Here is a 16,426-nt window from a genome sequence, read left to right on the forward strand (position 1 = left end):
TGGGAATGAATTAAATTCCATCTGCACGGATCTCAGATGGCCCAATGGCAAATATTTGCTGACCAGATAAGATCAACAGCATTGCAGTCCCAGGCTGTTTGTAAATCACTCAGTTTTGATACTCTTGGGTGACTGGTTGCCCTAAACCACACAAATACTGGAAGGCAAATATTTCAAAAGAAAACCACAAACTACTGCACAAAGGCAGTGAGATTCAGCCAAAATAAATAAATAAATAAATCAAATAAAATACCGGGACCGGTGGAATTCACAGTTACTTGGCACAGACTACCAGAAACAAACAGCAAAAAAAAAAAAAAATCTGCAGTCACAGCAAACAGCACATCAGCGCTCCCAGGAGACAGGAATGCAGAAGCTGAAAAAGAAAAAAAAACCAAAACCACTTTTTTGGGAGCACTTTAGGCCTCATCTGAACCTGCAGGTTCAAAAAAGGAAAAAGTTACATTAATACTGAGTTGCTACCAAGCCATCGTTTGTGTGTTTTCAAATTTCAGATTAGAAGAGACACCACAGAGAGGAAATTTTGTGCTCTTGGGTTTTCCAAAGCCACCAAAAGCAGAGAAGAGCAGCTGCTTCCCTCAGACACCAACAGCTTCCCCGATGTGACATTTGTCTTCCCAAAATCCTCAATTAACCACCTCCAGCTACCAGCAAAAATGGGGGGGAAAAACCACATTTGCCTGTCCCATGATGAAACCCCAGTGGAGCCATCGGTTCTTCACACAAATGAGGTTTTAACAGGAATTTTAGCAGAAATAACAAGCCTGGTACACACCCACTTCCCAATTCTTGCAGTGCTGGTCGGAGAGGAGCAGCCCCATTTCCTCCCCCCTGAGCCACAGCTGGGAAGTGGAAGTTCAGCAAAAACTGAAGAACTGAGAACTGCAAAATTTAGAGCAGCTCATTCTGCTCTAAAACCCCACCAGGGCTCCCCAGACTCCCCAGCACAGGGCTGGAGCAGCTCCCTCCTCACCAGTAAACACCTCCATGATATTCCTAACCACTTGGATCACTTTTCCATAATGGAAGAGGCTCTATAACCTTAATCTTGTGGCTTTTTTGGGTTTTTTTTTACTTTTCACAGTCAGCAGTTTCTTAGGGGGGAACAAAAAACAATCACATCACTCAGGTTTTTTCCTCTAGAAAATACCACAATGTTTTTCACACATGTCAAAGTCAGAAAAAGGGGAATGACCATTAATTTACTCCCAGAAATGCTCAGGGTGAATTTCAATTTAATTAAGGAAAGCAAAAGCATTATGGGCTACTTGAAATTAAAGGCTTGTTTAACTTTATAAGCCAACTCAAAATATCTAAGCCACCAATTTGTAAATAATAATTTTAGTTCAAGTTCCAACAAATCAGCGATTCACTATTAACTGATTTATATCACTAGAGGGATCAAGAAAGTTTTTTTAAGGAAAAAAGGAGAATTTTTACCTCAGAACGTGAAGGGAAGCAGCCTCAGAGCCCAGTGCTGAGCAGTGCTGGAGTCTCCCCTCATTTGTTCCACACTTAGAGATAAGTTATCAGGATTTCATCTGAAAAACCTCCACATTTGCATAGCTGGCAGCTCAAGAAACCTCCAGCTCCTCAGCACAGACACTTTTCTGAGCTGGGATGGAATTCATCTCATAATGCACCTCATTTTTAATGTGTTAGAGGAATTTAGGACTTAGACAAGTCTTTCCTTTTGGATGAATCCACAGTGAGTGTCAGATTTTCCAGCAGAAATCCAACCTGAGTTAATTCATCCACAGAAGTGCCAGGAGCTGCTGCACAAGCTGCTCCCCACTGATGCCACAAAATTCACAAGTTTTGCATCTTTTGAAGCACCAAACAGTGCAAAGAGCATCCTTAACCAGTCCTGATCTTAGGCCAAAGGGAGAGCTGTCCTTAAATTTAAGCCTGAATGATCTACTCAGCACTTCTTGCCCCAAAACCACGTGCAGGTCCTGAAATTACAAGCAAGGGTGGCTTGAAGAGGGAAATAATAAATTGAAGCTGATCAAGTGCCTTATGCCCACATCAATAAATGCATGCAGGCTGCAGGCACAGCAAAATGCCCCTGAAGAAAGAAATATCATCGTGTCTTAATAAAAAAAATAAAATCAATTTGTGCACCTGTGTGCGGGGTTGATAGTTTATAAAGGTAAATTAAGCCAATAAATTGGCTGGCAAATGGGTGAGGGGTAGAGGAGGAGCTCATAAAACCCATCCCATTTATCATCTGCACAGCAGCCTTGAGGTTTGGATCCTCATTCCTTGAACAAGGACACGTTCCAGGGACAGTCCTACCCCCAACTGGAATTGGAATTGGAATTGGAATTGGAATTGGAATTGCCTCTCCCTGCTCTCTCACCTTGAACGAAGCAGCGTCAGGGGCAGGAAAGGCTCTCTCAGCCATCCCTGGGGTTTAATGGAAGGAAAAGAACAGTATCAGCTTTTAGAGAACCAGCAGGTAAACAAACCTCACCGTTATCCAGCCTGTTAAAAACTAACCAGCACGCTGGAGTTTCCGGATGAGAAAAGCAGACCTGGAGCATTAGAGACAGCGTTGGGAGCGCTGAAAGCGTTTGTTTATTCACTTGGATGCTCGATGGATGTTAATGGTCACAGAGCCCTTGCTTGGGGCCATGTGAGCACAGCAAGGAGCAGCTCAGCTGGAGCACAGCCTGCTCTTCCCCAGCCTCCAGCTTTCCTGGGAAAACCCTGCCATCAAACAGGTATCTGGCCACGGAATGGGGATTAAAGTTACCAAAAGGCTCCAAAATCGAAATTCCAGCAGCTTGGTGGCAACTCAGCCAGAGAAATGGAGTGGTTGGGGGCAAACTGCACCGATTTCTCCAGCGGGAGCCACAGCCTGATGGCTGCTCCTGCCACCAGGTGAAATTTGGGAAGCTGCACTCATCATGGGACACCTGCACCCCCAGCACACGCTGGGAATCCCTGTGACACCTGGACAGGATGAATGAAGGCAATGAAAGCCTGGTGAATGAAGGAATTCTGCTGCACAAAACCCTGCAGCCTCCAGCACAGCTGTCCCTGCTGCCCTCAAACAAACCTGTCCCCAACAGCAGCAGCAGCAGCACAGAGCAGGTGATCTCTCTGATATCTGATTTATAGGAAATATCTGATATCTGTTTTATAGGAAAACAGCTTCTTGACTAAAAAAAGTTACATTACATGGCCCTCAGTGCCACAGTTAGTTGAGGTGTTAGGGTATGGGTTGGACTCGATGATCTTGAAGGTCTCTTCCAACCTGGTCATTCTGTGAATTGTGTGAATTTCACTCGGGGCACAGCAAAGTTTACCCCACGTCTCTTTCAAATCAAAGCCACAAAACCCCTCAGGGTTTATCACCCTTTTCCACGGCCAGCTCCCCACAGGTTCCTCTCCCTGTTTTCTGCTGAGAGCCCAGGGATGATCTCTGCACTCTGCCAGCCCACAGGCTCAGCACCAACCCGGGCTAGGGAGGCAAAAATTCCATTTGAGAGCATCGCATTTCCCCTGGCACAAAGGGAAGATCTGGAGCCTGCTGCACGAGAAGGAAGGAGGTGCCAGCTTTGGTATGTTAATGCCACCCAAGCCATCCACCACTTCACCCTTTTTCCAGTCACTGTTTCGGAAACATCACCAAAAAATCCCCTGGAGATGAGTAAGCAGGAAGTTGTCAGCGTGGCCGTGTAAATAACATGTGTTCAAGGAACCTGGCTCTTTTTTCTGCCTTCACACCAAAAGAAACGTGCCTTGGCCTGCCTGAAAATCATTCACCATCAAGAAATCCAAATTAAGTCCTTCAGCTGAAGGATTGGATCCTTCATCCTCTGAACTTCAGACCATAATTTCAATATTCTGACACTTCAGCATGTGCCTCATGCATTATCTTTCCCATTTTGTGTGCTGTGCCTGAATCCCTACTTGCACCATCACTGCTACGTGAAAATCAGAACTATTTCCTAAACCAAGAGAGGTTTTTCCATGTTAACTTGCTGACAGAGGGATTATCAGATCCTCAGTGGCATGCATTCATTCATGAAAGTTCTTTAAAAATTAATAAGCTGACAGACTGACCTTGCTAAAGGGACCTGATGCAAGAAAAATTATCACATAATCAGAGTGGATATTCAAAGCTCTGCCCTGTAAACACTCAAGGACCACAGCAGGCAGTGAGTCAGTGTGGTTTGGTGGGTGCAGAAAAGATAAAGGTTTCTCTTTTTCTGGAAGTGCATCACATCCTTTAAACACAACCCCCCAGATCAGCTGCAAAGAGTGGAAGAAAACTTGGCCCACACTAAGCCAGCCCAAGGATTTATAAAGTAGTCATTTCTTGGAGAAATCTTCGACATGTCTTGTGTGTTTGGGGCCTTCAGGAAAGGCAGGTTGTTCCAGTGCCCTGCCAAAGGAAGAGTTAATCCCACTGCATGTGGGGTGAACTGCAGAGGGTTACACAAGGTGCATTTATCTCTGTGTGGCCACACAATACAATGCCTGGGCATTAATTCCCTGCGTTGACAGGCTCTTGGAGGTCTTTGGGAATGACTTGTGCCCTTTTCAGCCAAAGGACTCTGCGACTTTCAGGTCTGGGAAGCTGCCAAGGGCTGAGCCCGGACACCTTGACACACAGACCCACTGGGCTGCTTGGTTTCTCTCTCTCGTCCTCTGTCCCAAACTAAGGGAGGTCCCAGTGGTAGGAGTGAGCATCACCACAAAACAGCGGCAGAGGTTTGGCAGCATCGCTCCCAAACAGGTAGTGCCAGCAGAGAGGTCACTCCTCTCTCTCGGGGTCTCCTCAGGACACCTTAGTGAAGTTAAATCTTCTTACCCACTGGCTCGGTGTCACCTGGAAGGCCACAACCAAGGACAGAGCCTTGCCCTGCCGTTCCCAGAGAATTCCCAGGCCTTTTTCCTCCGGCACCAGCACATCCAACCAACACCACCACGTTCCAGCCAACAAGGCGAGGACAAACTCCAGGAAGAGGCACATCCAGGGGAACAACAGACCCTTCCAGCCTGTTCTGGACAGCATCACCTTGGGAGCAGGGAAGGGGGGCGGCCGGAGAACCTACCTGCTCTCACTGCACTCCTTCTTCTCTCGGACGCGCAGCCACTTCCGAAGGAGGAAGCGCTTGCGGCGTGGGGAGGCACTGGGAGTGGAGCAGTTGGACCAGGGGGTGTCCTCGTCACTGGAGGGGGTGATCTCAATGGATGGGAGCTGCAGGTATTCCTTGCTGGAGGAAGGAGAATCCTGGTACCTGCCGGCCTCCAGGCTCTGCTCCTGCACGTTCTTCATCCTCCTCATCTTGAAGCGCTTCCTGCGCAGGGTCGGGGTGGACGAGCTGGACCAGGCGCAGCCGCCCTCCAGCACCTGCTGCTCGGGGACCCGCAGCGCCGGGAGCTGCAGGGTTTCTGTCATGTTGGCAGCTGGCATCAGACGCCCTTTCTCCTCCTGCTCCCACCCCCAGGCACTTGTAGCTCCGATCTCGGTGTAAACCACACCGCAAAGCCACGGCTCGCCTTCCTCCTCCCTCCGTGCCCTCCCTCTCAGGCAGGAAACCTCATGTTCTTCACGTGCTCTCATTTAACCAGCGGCGGGGAGGGGATGGCCGGGACACGGACACGCCACAAGGGAAGCCAGTTTCAAGTTTCCTTTCTCCTTCTCTCCCCTCCACCGAGCGCCTGCCCTGCCCTCTCTCCAAGCAGGTTTAGCCCTGGCACGGGGGCTGGAGCGAGGCTTGGCCGGGCTTCAGCTCCCCTGCCCTGCCCGCTTTGCCTTCTCCTGGCTCAGCAAAGGAAAAGCTGCCGGGGCTGCTCTAGGAAAACTCGGCTGCGGTTCTTCTCGGGAGGCGAGGCAAGCATGGAGTGGAGCGGCGTGAGCTGTGGGGAGGGCAGAGAGAGAAACAGAGGGAGGGGAGGAACAAGGCTCCATAAAAATCAGGGAAAAGAGCAGCGGGAGCAGTTCTGTCTGTGCGGCGGCTCAGACACACACGGGCAGCTCCCGAGCCCCGGAGCCAGCGCTCGGGTTACCGAATATTGCTGCTGCTGCCACAAATCCTCCCGCTGCAAAGGGGGGAAGGAGGGGGAAGAGCCTCCCGGAGGAGCCAGCTGGGCGGGGTTGTCCCTTTTGTCCCACCTTCCTGCTCAGCCAGTCCACCCCGAAGGGCTGGCAGAGAGCGCACTTGGACTTTCAGCCTTCTTTCACAATAATTTCTTTTTTTGTTGTTGTTTGGGTTTATTTTATTTTATTTTATTTTATTTTATTTTATTTTATTTTATTTTATTTTATTTTTTATTCTATTCTATTCTATCTTATTTTTTTATTTTTATTTTATTTTATTTTAATGTAATTTATTTTATAATTTTTATTTTTATTTTTATTTTTATTTTTATTTTATTTAATTTATTTTTATTTTATTTTAATTTAATTTTTATTTTGTTTTTATTTTATTTTATTTTTATTTATTATTTTATTTTATTTTTATTTTTATTTTTATTCTATTTTATTTTATTCTATTCTATTTTATTCTATTTTATTCTATTTTATTTTATTCTATTTTATTTTATTCTATTTTATTTTATTCTATTTTATTTTATTTTATTTTATTTTATTCTATTTTATTTTATTTTATTTTATTTTATTTTATTCTATTTTATTTTATTTTATATTTATTTCATTTCATTTCTATCTTATTTCAGTTCATTTTCATTTTATTTTATTTCATTTTTATTTTATTTCCTTTAATTTCATCTCATTTAATATTTTTTTTATTTTATTTGTCCCCACTGACTGCTCGCAGAGAAGCCAAGGGAGGAGGGGGATTGAGGAACAGCCAGAAAAGCAGCAGCAGCAGCAGCAGGTGGCCCCAGAACTGGTCGGGCTTTTAGCTCAGTTTCACACGAGTGAAAACTGATTTAAAAGAGTTCTCGTGGGACGATGCTGCTTCCAAAATGCCCGTGGGGGATGGAGGGTGTGGGGTGCAGGAACCCCCGAGACACAGAGGACAGGGACAGGTGCAGGACAGGTTTCACACGGGACAAAAGCGCTGCAGGGAAAATTCTCAGGCATCCACACACCAAGGGAGCCCCAGCGAGGGTCAGACACTCGGAGCAGCAGCCACAGGACACGGCCTGAAAAATTCTGGTGATGAAATCAAATCAGGAGAAAGTGTTGTGACAGATTCTCCATCAGTACCCTCTGAATTTCCCTGGCTGATCCTGCATGAGGCCCTATTTTCATGTGAAAAAAGGGGATATAAAATTAAAATCCTCTAAGACAGGCACTAAAACTCCTCTGTGTGAATTTCGAGCGTGCTTTAAAAAGAAAAAAAAAACAAACAAAAAACACAAAAACATCTCTAAATCAACCTGACACAGCTTTAGTTTTCATTGTTCAACAGCCTGGACCTTTAAAAATATTAGCTTCAAGTTAGAAAATATTTGTCAACCCAAATCCAAATAGTTACTCTTGCACGGACTGCCTCGGTTTTGTTTGAAAATAAACTTCACAGGAACTGTGAACATCAGAAACTCCATCTAGGACAGGGATAATGTGTCAGGAAAGGAAGATTTATAGCAGCAGGAACAAGGGGGAAGGAAACATTTCAATCAAATGACAGAGCAGTTTAAAAGCTCAAGTGCTATATTTAATTTCTGCACTGTCCTTTTTGCTCTGCTCATTCTGTAAGTTAATAGCTTGACAGCTCTTCAGATGGATTTCTGGAGGATCTGTCACCTCGGTATCCATGCACCAGGTGCACACACACAAACAGAATGCCTTCCACAAACACCCACTTCAAAAGAGAAACTCAAAATAAATGTTGTTTTCTTTTTAAGTCCAAAAAACAAAAGTCTGCAGTTTAGACAAAATGTCAATATTTCAAAAGGAGCTTGGGTGGCTTTGCCTCTTCTCTGCCTCGGGGGCATGTCCCTTTTCTCCCACATCCTGCTGTGGTTTCTACCTTGTCACCACACGGTCAGCAGCGCTCCTGCCTACCTCATAATCCCAAAAATGACATTTCACCTTCTCCCCAGGGCACCTGCGAGTCAAACCCCCAGAGCATCACCCCTGAATTTTAACCAGGAGAACGTGAACCTTCACCCAAGCACCCCCCTGCCCTGGGGAAGGGACGAGCAGCCCTTTGGGGGTTATCATGAAGGTTTATTCCATGCATTGGTGAGTTTGAGCTCCCGTGGAATCTTTCATCAGCTGCACAGGAGCCTCATTTAATTGCAGCCACAAGTACAGATGAGGGTCAGAGCTCGCACTCTGGCACCATCCTTTAGCACAGTGGGCATTGCAAACCCTCGGAATGCCCACAGAAATTATCTAATTAATCCACAAGAGACTCATCCACGGGCCAGAGCAGCTTTGGTGGCCACTTTGTTACCCAAGGAAAAGCTGGTGCTGTCACCAGGCTGGTTTCTCACCCCGATTCCCACTGAAAGACCTTTTCCCACCTCCTTTAAACGTGAAAAAGGAAATAATTCTCTGTAGCCAGGGACTCCTTCTGCTCTGGGGGGAGGCACCAGCACAGTGAGTGCCCCTTTAACTCCAAACATCCAGGGATTAGTAACCAGCCCCCATCTGCACTCCAGCACATTTTTATCCTGGAGAAGGGATGCCGGGCACCTGCCTGATGCTCTGGGAAAGGAGAGAAGCTGTGCCATGAGAGCCAGCTCCAGCACCTGACCCAGAGTGAGAGATTCCAGCCTGAGCAAGGACTATTTCTGTCCCAGCCACAGCAGCACCCCCTCCAGAGCCTGGGTTAATGACTATTCCTGCAGTTTAATGATCCGTCTAATGACGGATTCATTCCAGCAACAACCTCGGGTTGATCAACAGCTTTTCTCCTCCTCAGATATTCTGGGTGCTCCAGTGCCCTCGGAAAAGGGCTTGCAAATGAAGCAATTAGGAAAGGAAAAATCCTATAAAAAAATTAAAATCCCTTCCCTGAAGGAAAAACATGAACTAATGGCAGCCCAGACTCCTTGGCAAACCTTTCCATAAGGGCTTTCCCGTGGGTTTAAGGGATAGCAAAATAGGGGATGAATACAGAGTAGTAGCTGGCACTGAGAGTAAGAAAACAGTTTTATTAATTAAAAGCAGTTATTTTTAAGCACAGGAAATACATTACAGCTTTGTCAGAAGTTGAACCAAGTCACTCAGATGCACATCTGGCTGCAGAGGCTCTGCCAGGCCAGGCAGGGGGATTGGAGCACTCACAGCCTGGGAGGAACTCAAGCAGAATTCCCTTTTTTCCCATAGTTCAACATCATTTTCAACTTATTTCCCTTCCTGTGCACACAGCTGAGAGTGGCAGGTTCTGCATGAGGAATCTGCAACTCAGGCATGACCCTGCTAAGCCAAAACTCTGATTTTTTTTAAGTTCAAAAACATACAGGAAAGTTTTTTTTTTGTTTGTTGGTTGGTTTGGTTTTTTTGTTTTGGGGTTTTTTTTGTGGTTTTTTTTCTTTTTGTTTTTGTTTGGGGTTTTTTTTGATGGTGTCGAGGGTGCTGGTGGCTGGGGGATGTTTTGGTGAAAAATCTGGAGTAATTTTGTGATTTTTGAATGAAAACTCAATACATTTATCCACATTTACTTTCACATTCTAACATCCTTCTGCAAGAACACACATTGTCTCTGGAGCTGGATCTCAGACAGCGCCTTCAGCCCCATTTTGCTCTTTGCACATGAAATGAGATGAGTTCTATTACAATCTGACAGATGAGAACCTGCTGCAAGCAGTGCCTGTTGAGTAAATTCTTATTTCAGCGCTCTCCCTGCCAGCAGTTGCTGTCCCTGGTTTGGTTTGGGCTGGGTGACACCTGATCCCTGCACGTGTTGTTTTTTGGAAATACCAGCCACAGTCTGGGACAAAGAGAGGTTCACACATTCCTCTGGCTCATCCTCACCTCCCTTTTTCCCTCCTCGGTGCAATATTTTTAATTCAAACTCCACTCGGTGGGAAAATCAGCTTTTGGATAAATTAGATCAGTTCTTTCTGCTGTAGAACTTGAATTTATCTGGGTTTTGGCCTCTGAATTAAAAGCAGGTGTGCACATCCCTGTAGTTCCAGAGCCCACAAGTGCCAAGTGCATCCCCCACCCCAAAAAATTGGGATCTGGTCCTACTGGGATCACAGCCTTGCCATCCCCAACCTTGTGGGCAACAATTTGTGTCCCTTCTCTGCTGTGAGAGCCAGAACTTGAGGAATATTTATTCTATCACACACTGGTCCCTGGCCATTTTAACAAAACTTGAAAAGATGGGGAAAAAGGGTTTTCTCTGGGGTTATTTTATATAGAAACTCTGTATTTATGGAAGGAATTAATCAGAGATTAATATCTATTTGTGCCTTTCACAAGAAACAATTCAAATGTCAGCAACAGCCATTAAAGGCTCCAAACCACGAATTGCTGCTGAGAGAGCACCACCTTCACCAGGCATTTCAGTTCTGACCTCATGCCCAGCAGCAGCCCCCAGATGTTTCAGCCACCCCCCAGAATTCCGGGAGCTGTCAGATGTGATTCCAGCAGCAGGGCACACGGAGCGTTTTCTCAGCATTAGGGCAGAACTTTCACAGTTAATTTCTTTAGGCGCTGTTCTCTCTCCAAATTCAAGGGGACAGTGGAGCCAAAGATAGCAAACAGTACAAATTAAATCAATGTCATGGCTTGGCAGTGATAATCCATCAGGAGACAGCAGCAGGGCACAGGTTTCAGAACCTGCTTGACAGTCTGAGTTCTCTTTACGTTTCAGAAGTGAAAGGAACTATTTGGCACTGCCTGTTCACACTGATCCAGAGATTCTGCTCGAGCATCAGAAAGGGAAGCTCATTTCTCCTCCTAAATCTAACGAGGGGATCAAGGATTAATTAAATTCAGTCCATCACAGGACAATGGGTGATTCATTAGAGTGAATTTCCATTGGAGCCTGGGTTTGGGTGTGCAGTGTGTGAAGGAATTCCATGGGATTCCTCTCCCTGCACAGCAGTGACTCGATGGATCACAGCTCCCAGCACACCCTTAAGCACAGGAGGACAAGCCTGGGGCTACAAACAGGCTCTGAGCAAGGAATTTCCCCTCTCCAGGTAAAATTTCCCCTGCTCCACAAACCCTGGCTGGTTTGATGCACCCAGCTTGGGCTGTTTGCTTCCATTCAGCACCTGGACAAAACAAACACTTCCCAAGTTAAAAATGAAGGTTTTGTTACAGAACACCCTCCAGGCCAGCGACTGAGCCTCTCACCATATCCATAACTTCTCATTCCAGGGAGATGCAGCAAATTATTTGTACAAAGAGAAGCCAGTGCTTGTCCTGCCCAGCACAGCAGGGAGTGGAATTTCAATTCCTGCATCCCATAAACAGCGGTGGTGAGGATCTGCCACCACCCGAGCCTTTGTTTCAGCTCAGAACAAAACCCACCAGGTGCTTCAGCAATGCTGGATTGTCCTTTCGGGATGGCCTGACTCCAATTTACATTCGTGTCTGGCACAGGGCCGGAACCCGTTCCTGGCTGTGCCTTCCCTGCTGCTGCCCTGGCTGATCCAGGAAATTCAGATCCAGGAAATTGAGAACCAGGAAATTCAGATCCAGGAAATTGAGAACCAGGAAATTCAGATCCAGGAAATTCAAATCCAGAAAACCCAGATCCAGGAAATTCAGATCCAGGAAATTCAAATCCAGAAAACCCAGATCCAGGAAATTCAGATCCAGGAAATTCAAATCCAGAAAACCCAGATCCAGGAAATTCAGATCCAGGAAATTCAGATCCAGGAAATTCAGATCCAGGAAACCCAAATCCAGAAAACCCAGCTCCAGGAAATTCAAATCCAAGAAATTCAGATCCAGAAAGCCCAGATCCAGGAAATTCAGCTCCAGAAAACCCAAATCCAGGAAATTTAGATCCAGGAAACCCAGTGCTCTACAGCAGAGCCTAAAGAGAATAAATCACTGCTACCTCTGGGTCCTGGTTTCACACAGCATGGTTGGAAGTGGAGTGTTCTGGAGTATTTCTGCTTTCTGTCTTATGTTGAAGACAAAAACAATCCTGAAACGAGTGGCATCATCTTCCTCTGTGGAATTTCAAGAGGAAGAACACATCTTTGTCCTACAGAAATCTCGGGGAAGGGAATGTCTCTGTGACCCAGATCCCAGCAGGTGCTGAGGATATTGTTTAACAGAATGGTCATTGTTTAATGGAACAGCGTGGAGCTGTCAGGTTGTGTCACCAGAAATCTGCTTTTTTTTCCCCAAAATTATCATTTTTATGTCCCACTGAGGCTCTTGGGGAAAATAAGCTCAAACTCTGCAGAGAATCTTGGTGAAAGTCAGAGTCAGGAGCTCTGGGGAGTCACTGAGTGCCCAGCAGGATTCAATTCCAAGCATCCCCAGAGCTACAAACTCCACCAATCCAGCACCCAAAATCATTTGTTTTCTCCTTTTCTTCCCTTTTAACATACAAATAGCAACAGAAGCCAACAGGTGATGCTTCTCCAGCTGTTTGGGGTTTTAAATCCCATTAAACAATCACAATTCCTATCTTTATACACCAAGATTTGTACCCAGAAATGATGTTTCGTTTGAGCACAGAGGGAGCACCACACACCACCTGCCCTGCCCTGTGAATATTCTGAGAACTACCCCAAAAAATGCTTTATTTTTCCTTAAAGCCAGGCAGATGAGGTCTGGTTATACTCTTGCTGAGAGCCTGAATATCAGGGCTCCTGCATTTTACTCCTTTGTCCTTCAGGGAAAGCCACTTCACATTTTGTCTCCAATTTCCTTGCAGATAACATTGAGATTAAGCCCTGCCTGATGGATTGGAACTGTGCAAGTTTAATTTAAGAAAGAACATAAGGCACGTGGTGATCTCCAAAGTCTCTCAGAATGTACAGTCCAGGAGATCTCCAGAGTTCTGGGAGCTGAAAATTCCATTTCCTGTCACCAACGAGAGCAACTTCAGTGAAAAACAAGCACCCATTTCAAGGTGGAAAACAGAAAATAAGTAATTCTTTATTGCTTCTCCTTCCTGATCAGAGCTAAGGCAGACACTGGGATCCAACTGCTTGTGAGCCAGAAAATCTGTTTTGCTGAAAATGAATAATTCATGTGCCTGACAATCTCCTTTTTTCTTTATTAAATTTGGGCAGGGGGGGTGCCACCAGTGTTTTCTGAGCTTTAATTCTCAGAATTCTCCAATTCTGCCATACACATGATGGCAATTTCTCTCCTACCCTGTCTGAAACATAACTCAATTTGCAGGGAGCAGGAAAATATTCTCAAGTTTAACATAAATCTGGCTTCTTCAATATTGCACCTCTGCTGCTTTTGTCTCTTCTTTATTTTTGCTTTTGCTTTTTTGATTTACAGCTCCTGCCAACTTTCATGGCCACTGCTGTGTGTTTACCATGATTTCCAGGCATGGGTAAGTTCCCAAACGCAAGGACACAAATTCATGTTCAAATTCTATCTTAAACCAAGCTCCTTGCCAAGTGCAAGGTGATGCTCTTTCATGCAACTCTGTGTGAAGAGAGGAAAAGCAGATAATCTTAAAAATAATCCAAATTAGCCGGATGTCCCAGCAACAAAACACCCCCCGGTACAGAGGTTGTGCTTTTTCCTTCATCCACCTAAAAAGGAGCTTTTATTTGTCAGATGTTTTTTGAAAAGGGGCATCTCTGGGATTGGCTCAACTGGTCAGAGCTAAAATCCCAAAACTTGTGGGGTCAGTGCCTTTAAGAGCTGGGCTCAGTGACCCTCATGGGTCCCTTCCCACCCCGAATATTCTGTGATCCCAAGGTCTGGAATTCACGTTACAAATCTCCTTCACCATCCAAATGGTGACTGGGGCTCCTGTGGGGATCACTTTTTCACCCAGGGCTGGGTCCTGAACCCCAAAAAGGAGAAGCATTTCCTGCCACCCCAGTCCCCACCCCACCCTTCTGGGCTGGCAGAACCCAAACAGCTCCTGGGACCCAGCTGGGACTGGATCCCTTCACAAGCATCGCTTGCCTTGCCACCCTGTTAAGCACAGGTATTATTTTTGAATAATTTAAATATTACTTTTAGCATCTCCAGACCCTGAGCTGGTGTAGTTGCTATGAAACATTGCCAGGTGATTTCATGCTGGACAGTTTTCTCCCATGAATTCACCAGCCATCCATAAAAATCATCTCTTTAACCTCAAGAAACCTCTCAACCAACTGCCTCAGGCATCTTTGGCTGGACATCAGCTGGTTCAGAGCTTTCAAAAGCAGCCACATCTCTCATTTTTTTGGTCCAGTCTGCTCAGTTTGGAAATGGAGGGCTCCTTTCTCAGAGCAGAGATGTTTCTGGGTGTTCCAGATATGAACCACTGCTCGTTTTGGAGTTGTACGTGGAGCAGGAGGAACAGAGGACTCAGGGAGGGTGTGTGGATACCTGTGTGGAAGAACAATCCTTCCAAGACACCCCTAATTTGAACTTGTCTTATTTAAGATGTTATTGTGCTTGGATTTTTATTTTTTAACTTCTACATAAAGCTATTTTCATGTTTGAACTAATAATTCACAAGCAGAACATCTTTTCAGGCTCAAATTCCAGCTCCCGCAAGGAGAGGTGTGGGAGAAAAAGCCAGTTCCAAACGATGCCACCCCATTTGGAGCAGGGATGAAATCTTTGAACCACGAATTCAGGTTTCCCAAGTTCTGCCTCGAAGTTACAAAATTATTCAGCCCAGACTCAGCATCTGAGTCAATAACCTCTGCAGGGATGAACGCCGAGCTCCTCGCAGGATCTTTTCATTAGTTATAAATACATCTGCCATTCATTTTTGCCTCCGTGCTCTTTCACTCCCACTTCTTCCCAGCCAGCCACTATTAGATCTGAGCAAACAATGACATTTACAGGATTATTTTCTAAAAAAAAAAAAATAAAAAATAAAAAATCATCTTCCTGGGCTCTCTCGTCACTTCGCCTCGGGCTGAGCTGCACAATGACACCTTTGCAAGGTTGTAATAAAAAAGCAGATATTAAAGAGAAAGAAAAGCCCCACTAAGTGGAAGCTCAGTGAAGCATCAGATAAATGTCTTTTTTAATACACTGGAATCTGGCAATTACCTCACACATCAGCGTGAATAACATCCAGTAATTAAATCTAAGGCACAGAGCTGATCTGAGGGGCTGATTTGGGTCTAAAATAACCAGTGGATTTATAAGTAGGCATAGTTACAGTGGTGCTGAGAGCAGGGCGGCTTCCAATTGCTCAAGGCACTTCTCAAAGGTAAAACTTTTTATTTTTATATTTTTATTTAAAATATAAATAAATATATATATAAATATTTTTATAAATAAAACTTTTTATTTAAATATTAATTGGTGTACCAAGAAAGCAGCAAATCTGTTCACTTCTTGGGGGGGTCTGTTGGTTTTCTTCCTCTTCCACTTCCAAGAGAATAATCCTAAATTTCATCCCTAAGACATTGGACCTGTTGCATCTTTGATCTTCACATAAAGATGTTAAATTGTCTCTGCTATCACTCCTAAGTGTGTTTATGAGTTATCCCTGGGTTTAACCACATTGAAAACAGCTCAGGAGCTTCGAGCATTTGCTTGGACCATACAAAGGATTATTATCAGAATCCCAGAGAGAATTTGCAGATGGTGAATTAAGCTTCCCCCTCTAGCACAGGTAATTAATAATTCATTAAACGGTAAAAGTAATTAATAATTTTACCATCTTTTACCTAAAAAAACTGGGGTGTGGGGGGGAAAGAGATTTGTGTGTGCTCCCAGTCTTGGTTCCTGCCCAGTCATAGCTCAGATAATCCTTGAATTTTACAGAACTTTCACCAAGTATCACTGAAATTTCCACTTCCACACCAAGTTTTTGGGATTGTCCTGGTTTTAGGACAGAATTTGATCCCAGCTGGAACCAAAATAAGGATCAGACTAATTGCTAATTGCTCTTGCCTTGTGCTCAGTGGAATCCAGCACTGTGCAGGAGTTGTTACAGGATTTTTCCAGGCAGATAAATTGAATATACAAAGAGCTGTGAGCTTAAGCCATGAAAATGCATGCCCAGGCAGCTCAGATCCCAACAATCTGCCCATTTATCCCCAGATTCAGAGCCCCTAATGAGGAGGCAGAAGCCCAGACAGATGGATGAGCAGGCTGAGTCTCTCCCCCTCAAGAAGTGAGGATTCAACAGCATCTGCTCCAGACATCCAGAAGGTTCCTGTCACACAAATAAAAATAATCATCATCTGTCAGCCTGGAGTCTCTGCAGCAGGGATTCATGGAGAGCTGGGAATCTCAGCTCCAGGAACTCCAGCTGTTCTCTGGGGGAGTGAACACACAGCCCAGTCCTGAGAGCACACACCCAGCACTGCCCCCGGGAGTGGGGAATCTGCAGGAATTAGGGAA

General features: G+C 45.1%; 1 protein-coding gene across 7 annotated transcripts in view; it reads right to left on the reverse strand.

Annotated features, from left to right (window-relative positions):
- The window catches only part of GRAMD1B (GRAM domain containing 1B), a 121,889-nt gene that overhangs the window by 87,498 nt on the left and 17,965 nt on the right, over positions 1-16,426 (reverse strand). For 4 of the 7 annotated variants that reach the window (XM_088066933.1, XM_014257317.2, XM_088066934.1 and 1 more), the window contains exon 1: positions 5,091-6,051. The exons of 1 other annotated variant lie outside the window; for it this stretch is intronic. In XM_088066933.1, the coding sequence (XP_087923059.1) occupies positions 5,091-5,602 (512 nt within the window). In that variant the 5' untranslated portion in view covers positions 5,603-6,051. Of the gene's footprint in view, positions 1-5,090; positions 6,052-16,426 lie in introns of those variants that run through there. 2 more of the 7 variants (XM_088066935.1, XM_005528469.3) reach the window with 1 other exon arrangement.

This window comes from Pseudopodoces humilis, chromosome 25, assembly GCF_049639895.1.
Source record: "Pseudopodoces humilis isolate 2021_Gansu_Grassland_sample_001 chromosome 25, ASM4963989v1, whole genome shotgun sequence".
Lineage (NCBI taxonomy): Eukaryota > Metazoa > Chordata > Aves > Passeriformes > Paridae > Pseudopodoces > Pseudopodoces humilis.